This window comes from Arachis ipaensis, chromosome B8 (assembly GCF_059453495.1).
Source record: "Arachis ipaensis isolate K30076 ecotype BB chromosome B8, ASM5945349v1, whole genome shotgun sequence".
Classification (NCBI taxonomy): Eukaryota; Viridiplantae; Streptophyta; class Magnoliopsida; order Fabales; family Fabaceae; genus Arachis; species Arachis ipaensis.
Window position 1 is genome coordinate 18527812 of NC_142443.1, and position 18167 is coordinate 18545978.

The window sequence follows — 18167 nt, forward strand, 5'->3', positions numbered from 1 at the left end:
TAGAAGTCGTTTTTGGAGCTTTACTCGAAGACATACATTTTCAATTTTACTTTTGAGTAATGTCATCTAATATTCTAAATTCTAACTGTTAAAGTTCTCTTAGAGTATATTTAGTTTACCGTTTAAAGCATTAAACACATTTTTACTTTTTTTGAAAGTTTTGTTTTTTATTTGGTTATTTTTTTTAAACTAACACAAATAAATTCTATTCTTTAACTTACGTTTATCTAAAATAAAAAATTATAGTTTTGTGTTTATTTTTTTTGTTAAATTAAAATTTATTTTTTATCTACTAATTTTACCTTTCATTAATCATATCATGAATTTTGTTACTTTTTATTTATAATGTTTTTTTTAATATTTTCTCATATATATTATTATTTTTTATAAAATTTTTATTTGTTTTTGTTTATATAATTTTTTTATTTCTATTGTTATTTCTTTTTTGTATTTTTTGCTTTGTATTATGATTCTATTAATTTTATTAGAATACTAAATAGAGTACTGAAAATACTAAAAAAATATTAAAATTTATTTAAATTTATATTCTTTTCAATAATTTTTTATTTAAAAGTAATTTTGAATAATATAATTTAAACAATATTTAATTTATTATAATCTATTTTAATATAAAAATTATCAAATATAAACCACATTAATACTAGCTCACTTTTGACCAAAATCAATTTTGCAAAATTAATTTATACAAATTTTCGCTTACAAACTTTAATCCAGACACACACTAAATTTTAAATTTTAAATTTTAAATTTTAAAATTACAATAATTAAAAATAATAAAGTGTTGACTTTAAATATTAGCTAATATCAATAAAATATATTAGTCTCTTGATATTTTTCTTTTTTAATTTAAAGGTGACACATATTTAATTATTATCACCGTTATTTATATATATTGAATAAATGAACTGACATTCATTCTTTATAATTTTTTAATTAATTAATATAAAGTAGACTTATTATGATGACTATGAAAAATAAAGTTTGATATATATAATATAAGTATATAAGACGCAAGAAATAAACAGAAGAGGAACTTATTCTTTTTTTTTTTTTTCATAATAAAATTTTTCCTTGTTGATTTTTTTCTACTTAAACAAAAAAAAAGTTTGCTTTTTTCTAGTGGCTATACTAAACCTCTAATTTGATTATTAACAATTTTCACCCTGAATAATTGCTTTTTTTCTTTTTGTTTATTATAATTATAATCACTAGTCATAATCACTAATCATGTAAATTGTGGAACTAAATTGTGTCACTTAAAAGTTTTTTATTTTTTAACGATTATTATAATACCTTATAGAATTATAGGATATAGATAATTTTATGATATATGTAACTAAGAACAATCTTAATAGAGTATTTTTAGAATTTTAAATCTGATTTATATAATTGTATATGAAGTGAAATGCTTTAAAATTTTGTTTTATAGTAAAAATGATTGATAAAAAAAATGAGGTCTCATTTTAAAAAGATTTTTTTATTTTTGTGGATAATTTTAAGTTTTGCTAGAAAACTAATTAAAAATATAGGCAAATAGAATTAGTTAATTAAAAAATAAATTCATTACAAAAAAATACTATCTTAATTTTTAACATTTTAAAATTAAAAAAAATTAACTTGAGTACATAAGTAACAGATATTTTATTTATTAACAAAAAATCTTAATAATTAAATAAAAAACACTAAAATAATCTCCACTTAAACGTGCAGATAAGGATGCATCATGCATGCATCAAGCCATGAGTTTTGTAGTTTACAGTTTTCAGTTTCGAGAGTCAAAGCAAACTGGATAAGGGGAATTTGATATAGAAACATCTTCAATTTGCAGATGATACTGTCCTGTTCTGTCCCCCGAAAGAAGAAACCATAAAGAATTACAGGAGGATCCTGCGCTGCTTCGAGCTCATGTCAGGGCTGACTATTAATTTTGATAAGTCTAGCCTGATTCCTATTGATTGTGATGCTCAGTGGATACAAAGCATGTATAGAGTGCTGGGATGTAAGGTGTCCTCCCTTCCGATGAAATACTTGGGGATCCAATTAGGAGCGAACCCGAAGTTGGTGAAGACGTGGAAGTCCATTATAGAAAAAGTGGAGCAAAAGCTGAGCATTTGGAAGGCCAAGGTTCTAAATAAAGCCGGCAAGCTGGTACTGATTAAATCTGTTTTGAACAGCCTGCCAGTCTATTATTTGAGTTTGTATAAAATGCCAAAAACTGTTGCAGAAAAACTAATCTCCCTACAGAGAAGGTTCGTATGGAGTAAGGAGGATGGTAGGCTTGGTATGGCAATGGTTAAATGGGAGGTAGTGCAGACCCCCAAAAAGCTAGGGGAGCTAGGTGTCGGAGATGCCATGGTGCGCAACACAGCCCTTCTCTTTAAGTGGTGGTGGCAGTTTTCGAAGGAGGACTACCCCTTATGGAAGAAGGTGGTATGCTCTTGTAACAACCTCACCCCCAATGTGATACTGTCATCACAGGTCCTACCTATCCGGGGGGCCATGGAAGGATATATTCCAGCTGCAGTTCAAGGATCAACGCCTAAAACAGAAAATGATCAATGGACTGTCTATGGAGATTGGCGATGGGAGGAGAACCCGGTTTTGGGAGGATGTATGGCTGCATGAAGGGACCTTGAAAGATCTTTTTCCAAGGCTCTTCTCAGTTTCAAACCAAAGAGGATCCGTCATAGGGGATTGTGGGTTCTGGGATGGGCTAGAGTGGAGATGGAACTTCTAATGGAGGCGAGAGCTATTCCAATGGGAGTTGGACTTAGTGAACCAGTTGCACGAAACACTAAGACTGGTCAATCTAGTATATGAGAGAGAGGACAAAGTTGTGTGGAAATTTGATAAATAGGGTGTATTTTCTACTAATTCCTTTGTGCATGTTATGCAGGTGGAAATGCTTCCAGAGGATATGGCGAGCTACAACTTTACTAGGACAGTTTGGAAGGATTTAGTGCCACCTAGAGTTGAATTGTTCATATGGTTTGTATTGACTGGGAGGGCCAATACGAAAGAGAGGCTGAGTCGGCTGGGAGTGGTTAACCAGGAGGATGTTGTCTGTGTGTTGTGTAATGATAGTGTTGAATATGGATATCACTTGTTTCTTGGTTGTCGATTTTCTTGGCAGGTGTGGTGTGCATGGCTGTCGTTTGTTAGAAGGCCATGGTCCTGCCCGGGAACGCTAAAGGAGCACTTCCAAAATTGGACTGAGTTACCAACTAGTAAACAGGAGCGAAAGAGGTGGATGGTATGTTTCTGTACAATTATTTGGAATATCTGGCTAGAAAGGAATAGGCGAATTTTTCGGAATGCAGAAAAAGGGGTTGACGATATCATCTACCAGTCATCCATGAACTATAAGGAATGGATAGGTGTGAATCCCTTCTGTTGTTGATGGTGTTGTTGATGGCAATGTCAAAGATGACAGGGGGCATCATTTAGTCTTTTATATCATACTCTTTTATAATTGTAGCTTTTGGTTTGTCTTCTATGCTCCACTTGTTGTGTTGAGCTCTTCCTTTCAAAAAAAAGAATACATAAATATGATTAAAAAATTGCACTTGGATCTTTCATGCACATAAGAATATAATAGTTTGGAGTAACGGCGATTTTATTTTATTCGAAATTACAAAATGATTAAACGGCCATGATGTATATGACGAAGATGAGAGATAAATCGGTCCTACAAAATTGAATATACGCAGTATTGATGCATGAGGCAACAGGTACAACTGCTTTATATGGGGCCGTTACTTTAATTTTCTTTTAACTTTGGCCATAGAAGGGACTATTATATTATTCGCTAATATTAAAAAAATAAAAAAATATTTTATTTAATATTTATTAATTATTATAATAATTAATAAATATTAAATAAAATAAATTTTGATTGATTTTGATTAAATATTTTTAGTTTTTAAATATTTTTTATATCATCCCATGACTATCATAATAAATTATTTTTATTTGGATTCAGAGTTTATTCTATTTTTTTTTCTTTTGGTAGAAAAGGGTCATACTTCTACACAGGTTACTGCACCAATAGCAAGACACAGACATAAAACCTACAAGAGAAAAGCAACAGCAAGTGAGGGAAAAGGTATATATGGATTCTATAAAAAGAAAAGTTATCAGTCTCAACAAATCAGGTGAGTTAGGATTCAAAGTGAACTGTCTTAACATAGTGAAAAAAATCATCTCTGATAAAGTGGTAAGTTATAAGACATGCAAGAATACTTTATTGGGAATGTGGGGCAATCCATCAGGTGTAGCTGCCACTGAGATAGGATTAAAGAAGTTACTTTTCAGCTTCAAAGATAGGAAAAAAAGGCTGCAAATACTTCAGAATGGACCGTGAAATGTGAGAGGCAATCTGATTAATCTTCGGCTATGGATAGAAGGTGAATCTGTGTTTGAAGTTAATCATAATTTTATGAAATTCTGGATTCAAGTTCATGGTATCCCTGTTGACTACATAAGCAAGGAAACAACCATTCGTATTGAGAACATGTTAGGAGTTGTTGCTGAAGTAGAAAATTCAAAGGTGGATAGAGTTCTTAGGAGATCTTTTTTGAGAATCAGAGTAGGCATCAATATAACAAAGGCTCTTCCAACAGAATTTTGGTTAGCAAGAGAAAAATCGTCAAACCTATGGGTATATTTTCAATATGAAAGGTTACCAGAGTATTACTGCTACAACTGTGGCATCATTGGACATGAGAAAAAAAAACTGCAAAAATCAAATAGTAATGGCGGTTTGAGATCCAACAAAGCCTAGATACTCAGCAGGTTTGGGAGTTAGCCAGGTTTGATCTACTACATCCATAAGTGCTGGTAGCTCAAGACAAGGAGGATGGAAAGAGCAAGATGTGAAAGAAACAGCGCGTGGACAACAAAGCATGAGAAGAGGGAGTGAGGACAGACAAGATACTGAAGAAAGTATGATCAGAGATGATCAAAATTTGCAGCATGAATTAAGGGAAGATGATTTCTTGGAAAATCAATTTTGGAAGAGAACGAGAGAGAAAGAGCAGAGGGGCAGGTAAAAGAACCACAGAATATCCCAGATTTTTAGAGAATGAATGTTGACCTAGAGGAATTAAAGGAAGCCTATATAATGGATAGCTCAGTAGGGGAAATCAGGAAAAAAAAATAAGGGAATAGAAAGACCAGCCCAACAAGAAGAAGCTGAAAGAGAGATCTAAGAGAGGATAAAATTTGGATTAAATATTGACAAAAGGCCCAATATAGGAATAACACATGTCCAACAAAGCAAACAGGCTGGAAGGGAGCCAACATTGAAGGTCCAACTAATTGGGTTAGGAAAGAGTTAACTCGGAGAGAAATAAAGAGTCAAGATCAGAAGGAACATCACGGAGCTGAAGCAAGCTATGAAGCCCTTCCAAAGATAACAGAACATGAAGTGTTGATTCGCAACAACCAGACAAATGGAAGCAATAGAGAAGTACAGACTCAAAAAACAACTCTGGCATTATATAATAATTCCGAGATGATACACATACGCTAGAGTTATAGGAGCAACAAGGAGAAGTTGAGTGAGAACAGGGAAGAAAGCAAGAAAGAGAAATACAAGCAAGAGTACAAAGCAGAGAGTGGAGACATGTATTATGTTGAACTAGCAAGCGACGACGAAGAGGGAGCAGGGAAGACGGTGGAAAATAACAGAGCGACATCAGGGTGGGAAATTGAGCTAGCTAATTGTATGCAACAAAGTTTGAAACTTAAAAGGAAGAGAGAGGATAGACGCATACTGCAGATAGCTGGAGTAGCCTGTGAGAAAGATAATAAGAAGGATCCTGTGTAAATCAGCAAGAAAATCAAGAATTATGAGGAAGGGGCAGCAGAATGGGATAGAACTGAGGAAGGAACAAAGAATTGGGATGCAGGTAACAACAACAAGGTTGAGGAGGCAGGGCTAAACATGCCCCAAATTCAGCCATGAATATTTTAAGTTGGAATTGTCGAGGAGTAGCGGCATCCTCGATAATGGCTGAATTAAAAAATATTTGCAAATTAAGCAAGCCGTCAGTAGTTTTTTTTTATGGAAACTAGAGCTAAGGAAGGTAGAATTAATTCTATTAGAAGGAAGTTATGTTTTGATAAATCCCTTTGTGTAGAATCCTGGAACTTGTCCGGAGGTCTATGTATTTTGTGGAAATCGAATGTAAACATTAATATTTTGTCGTGGTGTGATAATTTTATTAAGACTAGGATAAGTATAAACAATGGTGAATTTTGGAAATGTGTTTTTGTGTATGGTAATCCAATTTTCAGAAGCAAGAAGAAGTTATGGTGAAATTTAATAGCCAATAACTGAGATCAGGAGGAAGCACAAATATACATTGGGGACTTTAATGATGTTCTAACACAAGAGGAGAAGGTAGGTTTACACCCAAAGCCTAGAGAGCAACTTGAAGAGTTCAGAAAGTTCGTAAATGAAAATAGTCTCATGGATTTGGAACTTAAAGGAAACAAATTTACTTGGTTTAGTAACCCAAGAAATGGGTTCATAACTAGGAAAAGACTTTATTGAGCCCTAGCAAATTGGTAGTGGAGGGAGAAGCTTCAACATGCTATTTTTGAAGCCCTACCAGCGATAAGCTCAGATCATTATCCATTAAAGCTGGCTACCAACCCGACGAATAAAACGAGTACGCTTTTTAAGTATGAGACTTTTTAGAAAGATTATGAGAAATGTCACAATGTTATTAATAGGGGATGGAATAAAGAGATCACAAGAGGAACTGCTTGGACTAACATTATCCAAAGGATGAAGAATTGCAAGGAGGAGCTAAGAAAATGAAGCAGAACCACCTTTAAAAGGGTTGACAAGAAAATTTTGAAGATGAAGGAGGAGCTCAGAAAACTACAGAATTTTAGCTTGGAAGAAAATAAACAGCAACAGATAAATCAGATAAAAAGAAGAATTTCAGAAATATGGAGGAAAGAAGAAAAATATTGGGGACAACGGTCAAGTTTAAAATGGCTTAAATGGGGAGATAAGAATACTAAATTTTTTTACGCAACTACCATTCAGAGGAGAGATAGGAATAGAATAGAAAGATTAAAGAATTCAGTAGGACAATGGATCCAAGGAGGCGATGAAATATTAAAGCTGGCTGAAGAACATTTTTTCAAGTTGTTCACTTCTAAAAAGAGAGGAAGTTTACAGGAGTGCATCACGAAAATACCGAGAAAGGTAACCAATGAGATGAATGAAGAGATCCTAGAAAACATAAGGGATGATGAAATAAGAGCTACAACCTTTAGTTTGGGGAGTTTAAAGGCCCCAGGACCAGATGGACTCAACGGGATGTTTTACCAAAAGCATTGGAAAACTGTGAAAGAAGAGGTATGTGTAGTTGTGAAAATTTTTTTGAGGAAGCTATTATGCCTGAGAAAATCAGTGAAACCACTCTTATTCTTATTCCAAAAACAAATAATCCAGAAAACCTTAATCAGCTAAGGCCTATAAGTTGTTGCAATTTTATATACAAGATAATATCTAGGCTGATTGTGGTAAGGGTGCAGAAGATCTTGGACAAGATAGTGTCCCCAATACAAAGTGCTTTTGTTGGTGGAAGGCTTATTCATGATAATATAATCATTGTTCAAGAAGCCTTTCACAGGTTGAAAAAAAAGGGAAGGATAGAGCCAATGAAATGGCAATTAAGCTAGATATGAATAAAGCTTATGATAGACTTGAATGGAATTTTCTTGAAGAGGTGCTCAAGGCCTTCGGCTTTAATGAAAAGTGGGTGAAGTTGATGATGGGATGTGTGAAGAGTGCAAATTATAAGATAAAAATAATTGGTAACATGTCCAACTAGATTAAACCTCAGAGAGGCTTGCGGCAGGGGATCTGTTATCACTCTATCTTTTTATAATGGCGGCAGAGGTCTTTACTATCCTAATGAATGAAGCTCAACAGAAAAATCTAATCTCTGGCATTAAACTTGCACCAACAGCCCCATCTATAACACACTTACTTTTTGCTGATAATTGCATTATTTTTGCTGAAGCTAAGGAAAAGGAGGTTTATAAGATTATTCAAGGACTTAATCAATACACTGAAGCCTCGGGTCAGCGAATAAATTTGGAGAAATCAGGCATTTCTTTTGGAAATCTTATTCCTATTCAAACTTGGGTCAGTATAGAGGAGATCTTAGGTATGACAGCTTGGGAGAATCCTGAAAAGTACCTTGGACTACCAGCTAGATGAGGAAGATCAAAGAACAAAGCTTTGGAATGGATAGAGGAGAAGGTTATGAACAAAATGAAAGGATGGAAGGAGAATTTGTTGAACCAAGCTGGAAAAGAGGTTCTTATAAAATCAGTGATTCAAGCGATTCCAACCTATACCATGAATGTTGTGAAATTTTCTAAAAACTTCTGTAGGAGACTTAGTGTAAGAGTGAAAAAATTTTGGTGGACATCCTCAGGAAAAGAGAGTGGTATTCATTGGAAAAGTTTGGCAAAAATTTCAAGAAGTAAAGAGGATAGAGGCTTAGGTTTTAAAGATTTTAAATTACAAAATATAGCCCATTTAGCAAAACAGGCTTGGAGGATTTTAAATAATCCGGAAGCCATATGGGTGAGAATCTTAAAGGCAGTATATTTTTCCAACAACAGTTTTTGGGAAGCTAGAGCGCATAGATGTGCATCATGGGTCTGGAGAAGCATTTTAGAAGGCAGGAATTTTCTTAGACGAAAAGGAAGCTGGAGCATTGGAGATAGATTTGAAGTAGAGGTTTAGGGGGACAATTAGGTTGAAGGAAAACACAGATTGAAAGCGCCAGAGAATGCGAGAAGAATGAAAGTTAAAGAGTTGTTAGCTGGAGGACAAGGATGGGATGCTAATAAAGTTCACAACCTTTTTCCGATTTACTTGTCTAAAAGAATACTAAGAACTCCTGTCAGCTTAGTGAATAAGATGGATAGTTTAATTTGGCCATATAAGATGGATGGAGATTACACAGTCAAGACAGTGTATTATGCAGTAAAAGAGGAGAAAAGAAAGGAAAAGGGAGAGAAGGCATCAATAAGCACAGATCTTAAAGCTCTTTGGAAGGAGATTTGGAGAACGCAAATTCCACAAAAAATAAAATTTTTTCTCTGGAAGGTAGCTCAAAACATAATAGCAGTTAATTCCAATCTGACTAAAAGAAAGATTGCAAAAAATCCTAACTATAGGATATGTTTAGAGGTAGAGGAAACAGTGGAGCATGCTCTTTTATTGTGTCCTTAGACCAGAATAGTTTGGTTCAGCTCACAACTTCAATGCATACCGACGCCAATCTCGGTGTCCTCTTTTGGAGAATGGTTCCTTTGGATGATTCAAAAACTTAGAGTGGGAGGTGAAAGACAGGCAGAGGATGAAATAGCCAGTTTAGATTTCTTATGTTGGACGGTTTGAAAATTCAAAAACCACTTTGTCTTTCAAAACAATGAAATCAATCCTAAAGCAACTATAATCATGGCAAAGAGAATGGAGGCAGATTTCAGACAAACCAGAGACACACAGCAAGATATACAATAACACAAGAATAATAGAAGAGGAAAGCAAGTTACCTGGAGACCTCCACCGAAAGATTGGCTAAAAATAAATATAGATGCGTCCTTTTGTAGAGAAATGGGTGAAGCAGCTTCAGCTGCAATAATCAGAGATAACATGGGAAGTATCATTACAAGATCTGCTTCAAGTTTCAAAGCTAAGTCAAACCTAATAGCAGAGGCAACTGCACTCAGGAAAGCTATCATTATGGCCAAAAACTTAATGCTTGGAAAGACTATTATAGAATCAGATAGCCTAATTCTTGTCCAAGCAGTAAAATCAAAAGGAAAAATTTGGGAAATTGATGCAATACTCAAAGATATTCTAATACTTTCGAATGATTTGCAGGATATAGGGTTTACCTGGACGCCGAGAGAGGGAAACAGACTAGCTCATGAGATCACAACCAGAACATCGATGGGAAGCTTAGGTAACCAATGGAGATTTAACCCCCCACCGGAAATTGCAAGCATTGTAATAAGTGAAGCTAGAGTCAGAGTGTGTTGAGTGAGCTATAAGCCTGCCATACCAAAATAGACTTGGTGGTGCTGCTCCTTTACCAAATCAGAGGGTAGCCTGTGAAACCAAGGAGAGGATTTAATGTTAAAGAACAGTAAAGACAAACTATAGAGAAGTTAAGGCCCATCAATAGGATCACCAACTTGAGAAGCTCCAACAATCATTTCCAGAAATTTCTACTTCATCAACTAACTCACAAGCAGGTCGGTTGCACTATCGCGACAGAGGCATGGCCACCAGTGTCATGGAAGAAAAAGATGTATGGGGGGCAGCGACAGTGAAGCAGATTCGCGAAAAAATTTCAAGTGATAAACTTTTCTCCGGCAACTCTCTCTGTTATTATAACAGTGAGATCCAAGGGGTGATTATGCTCTAAAACCCGAGGGCAGAGTGGCTCCAATAGAAGTGGCTGGCGTGGCAGGTGAGGATAGGAATGGCGGAGTCCTTGCTTCGAAATTATCATCACCGAGAAGCAAGGATCCATTGGAAGGTGCACGAGTAACTGAGATAGTGATGGAGCAAAGAAGGGGACGGTAGAGATTCAGGCGTCGGCAGTGACACACAAGAGCAAGGAGACACAAATCAGGCGCACCTGGGTTCGGAGATCCGATTCGAGTATGGAACAAAATGCCGTCCATCTCGTCGGGGTTGCAGAGGGAAGCCGCAGCAATGAAGAATGCAGAAGCTGGTCTCCTGGCAAAGTGAAGAGGGAATCGTAGTTTTGAATTTCGGGTCAGGAAGCGGGTTGGGTTGGGATTCGGGTTTTCTGCTGTGAGTCTGGCCAGTTGTGGCCCAGAAAACTGACAAAAAAAAAAATCAATAAAAAAATATTACTTGCAACCTTTCAATCTAAAGATACTTAGAATGTCGGAGAAGAGTGCATGGATACTATCTGGAGAGGGAACATAAAAAATATAGAGTTTATGAGGAAGATTTTATTTTTTTTTAGTTAAAATATCTGCCACTAAATTTGCTTTTTGAAGGATGTGGTTCCAATATATTTGAAAAATTTTTTCATGAAAATCGTAATATCTTCAAGAAGGGTTGCACATGAATGCTGCACACAGTCTCATGCTTAACGAAATTAATGGTCATATCAGAATTCGACTCAATAATCACATGATTGAGCTCATTAACGATAACAATCTGCGGTCTTTTAATTTTTTTTTTTATAATTCAATTTGCATGATCGAACATATTCCTAAATTATAAAAAAAATTCGTGACAATCCTACCAAAGTAATTACAAACAACACCTTCACAGATAACATTATCTATTTGATTGAAGAAAGAACCATTCACATTAATTTTTACGAATAGATTATTAGGGGGACACCACAGAATTTGTTCTATTATATACCACTTTTTTAATTTTTCTCATTTTATCTCAACAGACTCTAATACTAATACGTACTAAATTTCATTAAATAATGTAATTAATGACAATTTAATTCTTTCTTTCTTTTTTTTACACTAGTAGTAAATCAACGTGCTTGTTTATTTGTATTTTAAGTACTTTAAAATAAAAGATATTAAATACTAAAAGCTAAATATAAAAGAGAAATGTGGTTTTTTTAAATTTATATAGTTATTTTTTATTTTGAAATCAAAATTAATAAATTGTAGAACTTGTTTAGAAAGTTGAAAAATAGAAAATGATAATTTTGCAATTAGTAAAAAAAAAAAAATTAAAAGACCAAATGATGAAAAATCTTCAATATACATATAGGTATATATGGATGTTCACCTTATTAGATGAGCGAAATTCATATCTTATACATAAATATAAGAGTTAAGTACGATTTTGGTCTTTAAGGTATAGGTCAAAAATTTGTTTCGTCCCCAACCTTTTTTTTTTTTATATAAAATCGTCTCTAAGATTTAAAACCAAATTTTAAAATCGTCATTTTTACTTAAATCTTAAAATTTTGAACCAAATTATTCATAACAAAAAAAATATAAAATAAAAAACAAAGAAAAATAAGAGAATGAGAGTATTTCTGCTCCTGCGAAAGGGGAAGGGAAGAAGAAAAAGAAGAAAGGAAAGAAGAAGAAGAAGTTGTCCACGATCCACCTTTAGCTTTCGCCGCAAAAAATTTAAAACCAAGTTAAACCTTAGAGACAATTTTAAAACCAAGTTAAATCTTAAAGACCATTTTGTATGTAAAAAAAGGTTAGGGACCAAAAAATTTTTTGGCCTATACCTTAGGAATCAAAATCATACTTAACCCTAAATATAAAGAATTAAATATTTTTTTTAAATCATCCGTAATAAAAACTTTTCCAGCATTAGAGGTGGCAACACTATTCGAATATGTGGGTATCTACCCCGCCATTACCTGCTTGGGGTGAATAATTACCCGCTCCCGCACCGGAGTGAACTTTTAATATATATATATATATATATATATATATAGGGGCGGTTTAGTTTTTTATTACTCGCGGATAGAAATGAAGAGAGTTCGATGCGAATTATTGTAGGGAGGGGCGGGGTCAGGTAGGGCAAAAATTTTCGCCTACCTGCCCCATTTATTCTATGTGAGTTATTGTCAATTCATTTATTTGATGCGAGTTAATTTTTTTTTTTTGTATTTTTTGTTTTGTATTATAATTCTATTAATTTTATTAAAATACTAAAAAGTATCGAGAATATTAGAAAAAAAGAATATTAAAATTTATTTAAATATTTAAAATAATTATTTAAATTTATATTTTTTTAATAATTTTTTATTTAAAAATAATTATCAAATAGAAACCACATTAATATTTAGTTTATTATAATCTATTTTAATATAAAAATTATCAAATAGAAACCACATTAATATTAATTCACTTTGATCAAAATCAATTTTATAAAATTAATTTTATGTAAATTTTTTCGTATAAACTTTAATCTAAACACACACTAAATTTTAAATTTTAATAATTAAAAATAATAAAGTGTTGACTTTGAATATTAACTTATATTAATAAAATATAGTAGTCTCCTAATATTCTTCTTTTTTAATTTAAACGTGACATATATTTAATTATTATCACCGTTATTTATATATATTGAATAAATGAACTGACATCCATTCTTTATATTTTTTAATTGATTAATATAAAGTAGACTTATTATTATGACGATGAAAAACAAAGTTTGATCTATATAATATAAGTATATAAGAAGCAAGAAATAGTGAGGCGGAAAGGCACATATAAAGAGAAGCAATTACAAGCTACTGCAAAAATGTCGGCGGAGAAGAATAGTGAGGCGGTGGTGGAGAAGCTGAGCATCGACGAGATGCTTCAGAAGCACTGTGGCGAGTTCGGGAAGTGGCAGCTGAAGCACTTCGTTCTCACAAACCTTGCTTGGACCTTCTACGCCTTCCACATAATGGTGATGCCGTTCGCCGATCGCATTCCGGAGTGGCGGTGTGTTGGCAGAGATTGCGAGGGCGGTGGAAGTGTGTGCGAACTGAGGCCGGGGGAGTGGGAGTGGGTTGGAGGACGCAGCAGCTCCACCGTGTCGGAGTGGGGACTGATTTGCGGTGATAAGTTCAAGGTTGGTCTTGTCCAGTCCATTTTCTTTGCTGGCTGCATGATAGGTTTGTTCTCTCTCTTATTATTCTTTTAAGGTTTTTTAAAGCGTGAAAATTTTTGATAATATAATATTTATAATTTAATATACATAAATCTATAATTATATATTTATTATATTTAAAATTATATTATTATTTTAATAATAATTAAAAAATATTAAATAAAATAACTTTAAACTTTTTAGGTTATTTATTATTATCTTTTAAATATTATTAATTTTTTTTGAAAATAATCCGTAAAAAAATTTATAAAGACAGCTAATTTGATATTGTAATTTTAATAAAAATAACTAATGTTTAAACTAAACTACTACTCAAAAAAATTATTAGACGAAGTTGATTGAATTATCCTACAAGGCTACAAAACAATTATAATTTGTTTATGATTTTTTATAAGTTTAATTTTAATATATTAATAATAAAAATTATTTTATAAAATTGTTTAATCAAGTTTATTTATTTTGAAAATTATTTACGTGTTGATTGATGAAAGTAACTATTTTATTGAGATAATAATATATAATTAAATATATGTATAAATTTTTTTTATATTATCAATACATTATAAATAAAATTTTTAATAAAAAATTATATGTCATCAAATAAGTATATATATATATATATATATATATATATATATATATATATATAAATTGATGTTCGACTTTTGGACCATTATATTGTGACTTGACAATTCGTACCTGCTAAATAATTTTAATTTAAATTTATCAGTACAACACGACGTGTGTGGTTATATAATTCTAAAGATTATTAAATTAAATTCATCAATAATGTTATTAAAATTAATTATTAGTATATAATGTAAAAAAAATTAATGTACCGATATATTAGTATTTTAATAATTTTTAATTATTGATTTTTGTTATAAAAAAATATATAATATATATAATTAAGATTAATGATTAAAATTTATTAAAATACTGGTATATCAATATACTTAAAAAAAATTTTTATAATATATATTCAAATATATTAAAAATAAATTAAATAATTTACATATAAATATATTGCGAGAGATTTTAATATAGTACTTTTTTTTTTATAAATTCATATAGGATAATGAGTAGGTGGTGTTTGGTTTGATAAGATTATTTATTTTATCACTATATGTAGATTGCATTGACGCCACATGTAACATTTTCTGATGAATCTATATATCTTCAAAAAGGAAATTTTGACTAACGCAAGAATAAGAGTGAACCACGAGATTGGCATGGAAGGCCCAGGCTTATAAAATATATATAAAAAATAAATTAAATAATTAATTTTAATGTATAAATAATATTTTTAAAATTCAAAATAATGGTAATAATAATGAAGAAGATGATTATGGTGAATTGGTGATAGCGATGGTATAAGCTAAAAAGTGAAACTGTATGGACAAAAACATGAGAAAATAGGCCCAAAGCATATTTGGATATTTTGTGTTTATTGTTTTTGTCACTAATTCTATTTGGATCTCAGAAATTTTAACAGTAACTGTGGTTGGAGGTTTTGTTTAGTGGCATATTATATTCCTCCCAATTACCACATCCAAGTTCAAGTCTCACAGGAGAAAAAATAAATCCATGTAGTGTGTGTGGTGCATGAGAAGATATACATTTCTTTTTGGTAGTGATTATTGCTGAGAGATTATTCGTTTATCATAACATGTATGGTAAAGTAAATGTATGTAAACATGATACATTGACATTGTAATAATTTTCAGGAGCTGGAATATTTGGTCATCTCTCGGATTCGTTTCTAGGAAGAAAAGGTTCACTCACAGTGGCATGTACTCTAAACGGCATCTTTGGTTGCATAACAGCATTTTCTCCTAACTATTGGATCTACACCATCCTTCGCCTCCTCACCGGTTTCAGCTCCGGTGGCGTGGGTCTCTGCGCCTTCGTTCTTGCCACTGAGCCAATCGGCCCCACCAAGCGTGGTTCTGCCGGCATGTCAACCTTCTACTTCTTCTCATCTGGAATCGCACTCGTCTCACTTGTCGCCTATATTTTCCATATGTGGCGCCATCTCTACATCGCCGCCTCCATCCCCTCTCTCTTGTATGTCTTCATTGTCATTCCCTTTCTGTCCGAGTCCCCGAGATGGTACCTCGTTCGAGGAAGAATAACCGAGGCCACACAGATAATGGCATTGATTGCTTCCTCGAATGGGAGGCACCTCCCCAGTGGGGTTTTCCTCGCACTCGACCAAGAATCATCAACTAATGAAGAAGAAGAAGAATTTCTGATGGAGGACAAAGTTGCACAAATTGGATCCATCGTGGATGTGATTCGATTCCCAATGACAAGAACAAGGTTACTCGTTGCAATAGTTCTCAACTTTGTAGGGTCTTTGGTTTACTATGGTATAAGCTTAAATGTGGTTAATTTGAAAACCAACCTTTACATGAACGTAGCGTTGAATGCGATTGCGGAGATGCCGGCGTTTGGAATAACGGCGGTGTTATTAGAAAGGTACGGAAGGAAGCCGTTGACGATAGGAACAATGTGGTTTAGTGGATTCTTTTGCTTGTTGGGTAGTTTGATGAAGAATGTTGGGATTTGGAAGATTGTGAGAATGGTGTGTGGTATTTTGGGTGTATTTGGAATGGCTGGGACTTATAATTTGTTGTTTATATACACGGCAGAGTTGTTTCCGACGGTAGTGAGAAACGCAGCGCTAGGGTGTACTAATCAAGCAGCGGAAATGGGGGCGATATTGGCGCCGATTGTGGTGGTTATGGGAGGGTGGTTGCCGTTTGCAGTGTTTGCGGTAAGCGGGATAGTGGGTGGAGCATTTGCATTTCTTTTGCCGGAGACTCATAACCAGCCATTATATGATACATTTGCTGGATTGGTGGCAGCAAGTGTGTGATTTTAAAAATGTTGTTTAAGTCATGGAACAAATATTATTGCTTACAACCTAATTGGTGCCATGATGAGCAGCCAATTACCCGGTTTTCATGTAATAAAAAGACAGTGCAAGTAACTTTTTTTTTTGTCACTTTTTATATCTGTAATGTACATGCCTTTGTCTTGTTTAAATTATATGCATGATAGAAAAGAAACATCAGCCAAAATTAAGTATAAAGTATCAGAGATTATAGTCGGTCGTGCGTAAACGGTAATGAAACTTGGTGGAGATGCGGGGGATCGAACCCCGTGCCTCTCGCATGCAAAGCGAGCGCTCTACCATTTGAGCTACATCCCCAAGTTGAAAGATTCTTGCCAATAATAAAAATGTGTTTAATATTTTTAGGACATTAGATCATCATTAAGCCCAAAATGCTCGAAAGAGCTAGAGATTAGTATGGCTAGATAATCTTTTAGGAAACGTTTCAAATATATCATGGTTTTTGGTGTTCAATACTTTTAGATATTGATCTCAATCATGTATATAATTTACAATTGAAATTAATGTTTAAAATTAATTTTATGATTGAGATCAATGACTAACAAAATTGAAATACTTGTTAGAACTATAATATATTTGAAATGTTTTCAAATTTTTTTTTGGTTGTAAAATAAGATGGGATATTAAGGTGCTGATTGGTTTGAGAATTTAATGAGAATAAAAACAAGGCATGAAAATATGATTGGTTTAATATTTCGAAAATATTTTTAATGAAAATATTTTTTTTAAAAAAATAAAACAAAGTTGGAAACACTTTTTTTTTTTTTCAAAATTTTCATCTTTAAAAACATTTTCATTTCAAAATACTGGATTTTCAGTTTTGAGTTTAACATTCGAATCTTTCCAACTTCTCTTTTTATGCATTGATTTTTTTTTCCTCCCTCTTCTACTGTCAATTCCATGAACTGATTATTTTTCTCCTCCCTCTTCTATCATCAATTTCATGCACTGATTTTTTTTTCTCCTCATTCTTCTACCATTAGTTTTCTAACATGTCAACTCCTCTCTTTTTTGCTATCAAGTATTGTTGTGAGGTCTTCTATTTTTTAATCCGCTTATAAAAACATCTTTTTGAAAAAGTTAAAATAAAACTTTTAATATGATCAATTTTTTAAATAAAGTTTTATTAATCAATTTCAATAAAAAAAAACATGATTTTTTAATATAGGTATAAAAATAAGATGAGGTCTCTCAAGTTCAACTAAAATATCAAAGTACAGCAAATAGTACTAGAAGTAGTAAAAAAATAACTGATAAAAATATGATCAATTTAGTTCTAAAATTTAAAATTAAATAAATATACTTGTTGAATTCTTTTATTTAATATTGAATATGTTTTAATTGAATTAAAAAAATTATAATAAATAATAGATTATTTGATCTATCAATCTTTTATAGTCTTATTTTTTAATGGTAAATTCATATGAATGCAATTAATTATTTTGAGATAGTAATTTATTTAATATTTGATATTATATAAAAATAAATTATTAACTTAATAAAAAAACTAAATAACTAAAATTGTACATTTAATAAAAATAT

General features: G+C 32.6%; 1 protein-coding gene and 1 non-coding gene across 2 annotated transcripts; one reads left to right on the forward strand and one right to left on the reverse strand.

The window, feature by feature from the left end:
• The first annotated feature begins 13227 nt into the window (after positions 1-13227).
• On the forward strand, positions 13228-16756 carry LOC107614058 (organic cation/carnitine transporter 4). Its single transcript, XM_016316284.3, has 2 exons — positions 13228-13709; positions 15433-16756. Exons 1-2 carry the CDS (start codon positions 13352-13354, stop codon positions 16584-16586), a joined length of 1512 nt encoding a protein of 503 aa, XP_016171770.1. The 5' UTR covers positions 13228-13351; the 3' UTR covers positions 16587-16756.
• A 93-nt stretch (positions 16757-16849) lies between these two features.
• On the reverse strand, positions 16850-16922 carry TRNAA-UGC (transfer RNA alanine (anticodon UGC)). Its single transcript has one exon. It is a non-coding gene; the product is annotated as a tRNA-Ala (tRNA).
• Positions 16923-18167: the final 1245 nt, after the last annotated feature.